The sequence below is a fragment of the Nicotiana attenuata genome, chromosome 7, assembly GCF_001879085.1.
Source record: "Nicotiana attenuata strain UT chromosome 7, NIATTr2, whole genome shotgun sequence".
NCBI lineage: Eukaryota > Viridiplantae > Streptophyta > Magnoliopsida > Solanales > Solanaceae > Nicotiana > Nicotiana attenuata.
Window position 1 is genome coordinate 28,578,889 of NC_031995.1, and position 8,800 is coordinate 28,587,688.

Here is an 8,800-nt window from a genome sequence, read left to right on the forward strand (position 1 = left end):
ATCATTAAACTTTCAGTTTTCAACAAAAAATAATAACTCGAGCTCGGGACCTCCGAATTCGATTTCGGGCATACACCCAGGTCCCAAATTTTGATACGGACCAACCGGGACCGTCAAAATACAGATCCGGGTCCGTTTGATCAAAACGATGACCGAAGTCAACTCAAATAAATTTTAAGGTAAATTTTTTATTTTTATAAGTTTTTAACATATAAGCCTTCCGGATCAACACCTGGACTGCGCACGTAAATTGAGAAAGGCTAAAATGAGGTTCTAAAGACTTCGAGATACAGAATTTGGTTCTAAAACATAAGATGACCTATCGGGTCATCAAATGCTCGATCTCTATCCTGCCCGGCTCCGATCTTAACCGACCTCGATCTCGATCGGTCTCTGGGTCTCGAGCTCGGCAATCTAATTTTACACTACGGTCCGACATAACATAGAGTCGAACCTTGGCTTGCCTCATTTAAGGTCAAGCCCGATTTTGACCGTATACGAATTAATAACTTGTCATTGACAAGTTCTTAATTATTTAAATCTTGGTTAGGGCCATGTTTTTAGTCAATTAAATTTTAGCCACTAATTTTAACCTACGTAAAATGTGCCTAATCTAAAGCTAAAACTTGAAGAAAATGGAGAAAAAGAGAAGTAGAGCGGAGTCGGATCCTGGATCCATAATTTAAAGGTAGCCAATTCAAGTGAATGGGTGCCTATTAATATCAGATGTCTGTACGTACGACCCGCATTTCGAAGTAACATATGTTAATTCTCTTATTTAACACATGTAATTTTCACTGGTTTCAAGAATTTTTGAACTTCATCTAAAGAGTATTTGGTCTTCTTTTTGTAGAGACATAAACTATGGAGGTACATAAATATATAAAGAGTTGCATTAACTCTACTTATATAATCGAATATATAAAACTTAATCTAATAAGTACAGTTTTATTTAAGTAAAACTCATAGATTATTATTTATTCCCTCTATTCCAACTTAACTATCCAAAACGAGACTTAGCTATTCATATGTTGATCGAGTTAATCTATCCAGGCCAGATTGTGCGAATTTCAACTATTACGAAGTACTTGTTAATTCCAATTGACATAAGTACCGAATAATTCTACTACCAGTCGTAGACAGATAAGAAGAAATTACCTAATATTTTTTGAATTCATCAGAATTTAAATTTAAGATTTCATGGTTCTCCTCCACCTCATGGATGGATAATGAACTAAAGATTTTTGTGCGAAAAAAACTATAAATCTACAATTGGGAGATAAGTGATACCATATGGATGTGAAAGAGGTCTGATTTGAGCATAGCACTTCTTGTAACAAAGCCAAAACAGACCATATATTAGCAAAAGCTTGTTACGGTCTTATGGACCACGACCACTAGATCCAACTTTCTTTTAAATTATCTTAAATTAGGTCCACTTTCTCGTAAAGGAAATCAATTCCCTACCCTACTCAATAAATTCTAGTTATCTTATTGTCAAAAATATGTAGGACCATTTTTTATTGAAAATACTATGCAACTTTTTCAACTGGTCAACTTTATTTTCACTTTTACTCCCATTTAAATCTACTGAAACATCGATACTTGTTTTAATATTCAAACTAAATTGATGCTAATGAACACCTAAATTTAACACTACCTAGGGCTGGAAAAAACAATAAGATTCGATGTTAGTCTCCTCTAAATATATTTACGACCATCACATACAAAAAAGGATGATAATTAGAAATATCAAGCGATCTTTACACAAATAGACGGTCATATTTGTTATTTACTTTTTTAGCCATATATATAAATTATACATTCATTATATATAATTATACACATATAATACATAAATTATGTATATATTATACTTTCACCGGCTATTTTTAATTTAAATAGTTGGATGGACGGCTATTTGAGTTAATTCTTCAAATATTCAATTACAATAAAGAGAATGGCCCATTTGCCATGCCATTACACAATAGCAATAATATTATTGGTTTGTGTCGGTAGTGTTGGATCAGCGTTGACGAAAATTCGATCTTAAGAGAAACAAATAGAAGGTACATACTATATGAATTATAGCCTTTTGACTAATTCTATTGGTTCATTTAATGTTCCCGCCACATCCCCAACGGTTCAAACGCGTCGAATAAACCATGCATGCAGCTTTGCACACTGTTGACATAAATGTCTTCAGCTGACGAGTGACTAATAATACTATCCATATTTTGTCAACTTGGATCGAGTAACTAAGCCTATATATATTCAGAAACTCTGAGTGAGAAAGAGCACAAGTAATCTGATCTGAGAACCTTTGTGATACACAGCCATGGGTTCTTCTTCTCAAAAGTGGGTTATCGGGTTACTTCTTTTCTTGAGCATTTTCTTGGAATTGAGTGCCATCACTTTAGGTGATGACAAGCTTGAAGAGTCAAGGTGGGGTAATGATAATGGTTGTGGATATGGTAGGAGAGGTTGTGGTGGATATGGTGGACGCGGTGGACGTGGGGGATGGGGAGGACGTGGTGGACGTGGTGGTCCAGGTTTTGGTGGTGGTAGAGGTGCAGGTGGAGGGTTTGGAGGCGGAGCTGGCGGAGGAGCTGGAGGCGGTGGTGGACTAGGTGGAGGAGGAGGGTTAGGGGGTGGTGGAGGAGCTGGAGGAGGTCTAGGAGGAGGAGCTGGAGGCGGTGGTGGACTAGGTGGAGGAGGAGGGTTAGGGGGTGGTGGAGGAGCAGGAGGAGGTCTTGGAGGAGGAGCTGGAGGTGGAGGTGGACTAGGTGGAGGAGGAGGAGGAGGATTAGGGGGTGGTGGAGGTGGAGGAGTTGGTGGTGGAGCAGGTAGTGGAGGAGGGTTTGGAGCTGGTGGTGGTGTTGGTGGTGGTGCTGGCACTGGAGGCGGTGTTGGAGGAGGTGGTGGCTTCGGTGGTGGTGGAGGAGGAGGTGTTGGTGGAGGGTCAGGTCATGGTGGTGGATTTGGAGCCGGAGGAGGTGTAGGAGGTGGTGCAGGAGGAGGACTTGGTGGTGGAGCTGGTGGAGGTGGAGGTAGTGGTGGTGGGGGAGGTATAGGAGGTGGTTCTGGACATGGAGGAGGATTTGGAGCTGGAGGTGGTGTTGGCGGTGGTGTTGGAGGAGGAGCTGCAGGAGGAGGAGGTGGTGGCGGAGGAGGCGGTGGTGGTGGTGGAGGAGGTGGTCTTGGAGGAGGCTCAGGACATGGTGGTGGATTTGGAGCAGGTGGTGGAGTTGGAGGTGGAGCTGCTGGAGGAGTTGGAGGTGGAGGTGGATTTGGAGGTGGTGGTGGAGGTGGAGTAGGAGGAGGCTCAGGCCATGGTGGTGGTTTTGGTGCGGGCGGAGGCGTAGGTGGTGGAGCAGGTGGAGGATTGGGAGGAGGAGCTGGTGGAGGTGGAGGATTAGGAGGGGGACATGGTGGAGGATTTGGAGTTGGAGTAGGCATTGGCATAGGAGTTGGTGTTGGTGCTGGAGCTGGAAAAGGAGTGGGTGTAGGAAGTGGCAGTGGCGGCGGCGGCAATGGCCGATGATGAATCTCGTAGCCACGTAGCTACACCACGGCAGTACCAAGATGTTTGAGCCGTTATGGTTGTTAAGCTACAGCTATATTAAACAAATTAATGAGTTTGTATTACTGGCTTTTGTATGCATTGTGTTTTCTGTAGTTTCCAATGTATCATCCTCAGATTTAGAAACGAAGCTAAGAAGCTTAAATTACTTATTCCTTTGTGTGTAAATCCCTGGCAAGTTTCTTCTGAGTGGTTTCATAAAAATAACCAACATTTCTACTTGTTTATTTTACGGGAAGTATTTCCTTTCCCTACAACTTTCTATAATTAATAATGTATTGAACACCCCCCCCCCCCCCCCTCAAACTATCGAGCAATCATCAACTTTAAAATGCTCAAGTTCATTATTTAGAATTCAGAATATAGTTTATTTACCAACTGTTTAGAGATTCTGATAGTATTTTTTATATGAAGTACTGGGGACTCATCATTTTGATAGACATTCTTAAGATGTTATATTAACAGACATTGGACCAAAAGATGATTATTCTCATAAAAGACAGCAAATTATTTATCCTGTGGTAGCTAGCCTTTACACACAGATCAATTTGGAAACAAACTTGAACTCTAAACATACTAGAATTCACTTTGTTCTGACGGACTATTATCATTATTATATGTCGTCTATTAGTAATGTAAAACTGTAACATTAAACTGAATAACAACGTGATGAACAGCCAAATCGAAGTGTATAGTCTCAAAAGTTGCATATCCGCGAGCAAGTCTAAATTTTCGAGTACCACCAACCACAGCCACTTCTCTTACCCTCTCAAACTGTGGACTAGCGCCTTGTATTTCCAAAGTGCTGCCTTTATATTCTTTATTTCTGAAGATGATTGATATTAGCACATGAGAAATAGTTCCATCCAATGCAGAAGTAACATATATACCTTGAGCTCTAGCAATTTCAGCAGAGTTCTTATCAAAGGCTTCTGTTATTGGATCATCAGTAACGAATACAGAACCGAACTTAGCAAAACTCAGAGGACCATTTTGGTGATCTCTTATTTGAAGCACAGTGGCATTTGGTCCACCAGACCAATCTTGAAAGTAGAGTGTCATTCTTGTTTCTTTAAGTTGGTCTAGTTCAGCTTCTGAATTAATGAATATGGTTAGAAGTAAAATGAGGGATAACTTGAATGAATTCGATGCCATATTAATAAGATCAACAAAAGAAATTATGTTATACTTGAATGTTGGGTTTTCAGTGATTTAATTTGGTGTAATGCTGGGTATTTATGCAACTCTCGTTTCCATTCCTGGGGATGCAGGCAGGGGGAGTGGGTTGGGTTTAGGATTAAAAAACATGAAGTTTTTAGTCTTTTCATCCCTTATTCCAATTTTGAAAAGGACGTTGTGTGAGTAGATGAAAAGATCATAAGATCACACAGAAACTTCTAAATTAAAGAATATGTTTCAACATCTCAATGATATAAAGTATAAACTAAGATAGTAAAGACAGAGAATGGTATGTTGGATCGATAGATATGATACGCATTTTCTTTTCCACAAAGTTTCTTGTTGTAAGCGATAGTACCTATAGGATTTGATACTTTATTTTTTCGGTGGAAATCCTGTTAGATGCTATTATGTCTTTCTTTTTTCAATAAATAGTTGTAACTGTAAATGATAGTTCTACACTTTGGTACTCCTTTTTGTCCACAAATTTATATCCATTTTTGTTTTTTGCTAATTTAAGTTTAGTGCAATTAAAGTATCACTTACAGACGCATATAACTTGTGATTCTGGAACTTCTGCAATTGACTATAATCATCGTATCAATTGACCACAAAGGCACAAACAGCTTGAAAATTGTACTCCTGTTGGCCCAAGTAAGAGTGAAGTTTTGAAGATTGACAAAAGAACTCAGTCATGGATCAGGTCCATCTTGTAAGGCACAGTAGTGATCAACCCAAACATGTGAGATGCACGTGAAGGAGATAAGCCTAACTTATCAGAAGTGATATCTCCTGATCATGATCGAAAATGTTGCATATTGGATAAGGAGAAAGACTCCTTATACAAAGAGAACACGGTTTAAGAAAATGATAAGAGTTAGAGTATGAGATCAACTAGAACTCTTTCACGATGGAAAAGTAGCATCTGTATCCTAGTCAATCTCTTATGACTAACTCCTTAAATATCAGTGTTGTTCTCTTTTACAGAAAATGCACATAAGCAGAAGTTAAACGTGAATTGAGAGCAAAATAGCAAGGCAATTTTGCAAGCAATTCATGTGTGATTCAAGCGTGCAATCCTGAAGCTACTTGAACCAGATAGAAGAACCAGTTCCAAGTGTCTATCTTTTATTCTAGTTCAATTGTAGCAGGTGATTTTTTGCATTGTACCTTTCAACTTTTATAGAAGGAATTGTATTAGGTACTTAGAGTATTCAAGTTAGAGTTAACTTGAAGTTGTCGCAGCAGTTGAGGTTGTGTGCCACCACGGGATTAGAGTTAATCCTAGGTTTACAAAAGAGTTTTTGTAAATGCAGTTTTTGGCTCAGTGATTTTAGTGGAAGTTTGGGAAAACCCTATTGAGTAGTTGGTCATGATTTTTTCACCTTTTGACCCAGGTGTTTTCCACGTAAAAATCTCTGTGTTAATTATTTTTTTTACTTATTATTCCGCAAACAGTAGTAGTTGGAACACATAGAAGAACCAGGTCCTTCTATAATCAAGTTAAGCGAAAATTGGGTACCACAAAAATCACATCCCCTCTTGTGTGGTATTGAAGTATAAAACATCAATTGGTATCAGAGTAGGTTATCCTTGAAGAGGTTAACACCTTAGGAACAGATCAAGATGAGTGCACCACTTGGAAACTGGAAAGGGCAATCCACTGCTAGGCCCCTACTCTTTAATGGTCAGTACTATTCTTGGTGGAAGAACAAGATGAGAGACCGCATCATAGGAGAAGACTATGAACTCTGGGACATAGTCACTGATGGTCCCCTGGCTACTACAAAGAAGAATGCTGAGGGAGTGGACGTGCCAAATACAAGAGTTGACTGCACTGCTGAAGATTTAAAGAAATGGAAAAAGAATGCCAAGGCCAAGAAATGACTTGTGTGTGGACTAGGTCCAGACGAGTACAACATGATTCAAAGCTGTACCACTGCTAAGGAGATATGGGACACTCTACAAGTGGCCCATGAAGGAACTCCTCAAGAGGAACACTGTTATATTCTCAATATGAGAATTTCACCATGAAGGAAGGAGAAACTATCCAGGAGATGTACATAAGGTTCATAACACTAACAAATGAACTTAAGTCTCTTGGAAGAATTATCCTTGAAGAAGACAAGGTTGAGAAAATCCTGACAAGGGTCTTACCAGTAACTTGGGAAAGCAAAATCACTGCTATTCAGGAATCAAAGAACATTGCTACTCTCAAGTTGGATGAGCTGATTAGAAATCTCACTGCCTATGAACTGAGAAGGCAAACCATGAAAATGGATGCACCCAAGAAGGAAAGGAGCCTGGCTCTCAAAATAGCTGAAGATTCAGATCTAGAGGATGATGAAATGGCCACGATCACAAGGGATTTCAAGAAGTACCTGATGAGAGGAAAGGGTTCTTCAAGAGGTACAACCTTCAGCAAACCAAGGGCTCCTGAGAAACAGACAAGTGCAGCTACAAATGTGGCAAGACTGACCACATGATCAAGAATTGTCCTCAGTGGGAAATCGAATGGAAGAAGGAAATGGCTGAACGAAGGAACAGGAAGAAGGAACAGGTTCAACCCAAAAGGAACAAAGGATCAACAAAGGCTATGGTTGCTGCTTGGGGAGAAACCTCAAATGAGGATTCAGAAGATGAAGCTGGAGATGAACAAGCACTTATGGCCATTGGAGGATCAGATGATGAACAAGAGGTAAGTGTGACTCATCTCAAAGACAAGATTAAATTTTTGTCTAAAGAAAGGTTATCTGAATTATTGCTAAACTTCATTGATGAGTCTGAGGTAATAAACAATGAGAAGGAACAACTGTCTATGGAGTGTGTGATCTTAAAAGCCAAGTGCAAAAATCTAGAATCTAGGACTAGTGAGAGTGATAGTAAAAATACTGAGTTGAAGAACCAGGTTCTTGAACTTGACACTAGTATCTTAGAACTTAGATTTGAAAATTTAAAACTGAAATTAGGAACAGGTAAGAAGAAGGCTGATCACACACATATTACCTTAGAAGAAAATCTAGGAAAAATGAAGGATGAGCTGTACAAGAAAGATGAACAAATAAGAGTCTTAAAAGAAGACCTAGGGAAGGTAAAGCATGAACTAGACAGAAGTTGCAAATGGAATAAGTCTTCTGATGCAGTATCTTGGCTACAAGAGCACCACAATAGCAACAAGAGAGGACTTGGCTATGGGACTCCAGCACCTAAGTAGGATCCCAAAAGCAAGTACATCACACTTCCGGAAAACGAAATCCGCACACACTGTGGCAAGACTGGTCATTACAAAAGTGAATGTAATGCAAAGGAAAAGGTCAGTCAAAAGAACAAAACCTTTGTTCAAGAGAAAAACAGGCTGCCAGGATGGGCCAAAAGGAATTTAATTCACCCCTTTGCCTATAGAAAGGGACCCAAACTAGTTTGGGTTCCTAAGACTAACCCCTGATTTTATTTTTCAGGTCCAAGTATAGGGAAGTAGCCAAATATGGTACATGGATAGTGGATTCTCAAAACATATGACTGGAAGTAAGAACCAGTTCCTTTCACTTGAAGACTTAAAAGGAGACATTGCCTCCTTTGGAAATAGGAAGAAAGGTGAGATTATTGGGGTTGGAAAGGAAGGTAAGACAGAATCACATTCCATTGAGAATGTCTACTTGATAGATGGCTTGAAATATAGCCTAATCAATGTATCACAACTGTGTGACAGAGGTAACTTGGTAGCATTCACCTCTACAAAATGTTTTGTGATTAATCTTACCACTGACAAGATTGTTTTGCAGGGAAAAAGAGTTAACAATATTTACATTGTAGATTTGTCCACTCTATCAGAAAATGAACTCACTTGCTTGAGTGTGTTGGACAATGATCCCCTCTTGTGGCACAAAAGACTTGGTCATGCAAGTCTAAATCACCTCAACAAATTAGTCTCCAAGGACCTGGTGATAGGATTACCTAACATCAAGTTCAAGGAAGACAAAGTTTTTGAGGCTTGTGCAAGGGGGAAGCAGGTAAGATCCTCTTTTAAAAGCAAGAAGA

At 39.5% G+C, this 8,800-nt stretch overlaps 2 protein-coding genes across 2 annotated transcripts; one reads left to right on the top strand and one right to left on the bottom strand.

Annotated features, from left to right (window-relative positions):
- Positions 2,339-3,544, top strand: LOC109229922 (glycine-rich cell wall structural protein 1). The gene has a single exon (XM_019395467.1). It carries the CDS (start codon positions 2,339-2,341, stop codon positions 3,542-3,544), a length of 1,206 nt encoding a protein of 401 aa, XP_019251012.1.
- On the bottom strand, positions 4,108-4,771 carry LOC109230433 (dirigent protein 22-like). The gene has a single exon (XM_019395940.1). The coding sequence runs from the start codon at positions 4,736-4,738 to the stop codon at positions 4,211-4,213; it is 528 nt and encodes a 175-aa protein (XP_019251485.1). The 5' UTR covers positions 4,739-4,771; the 3' UTR covers positions 4,108-4,210.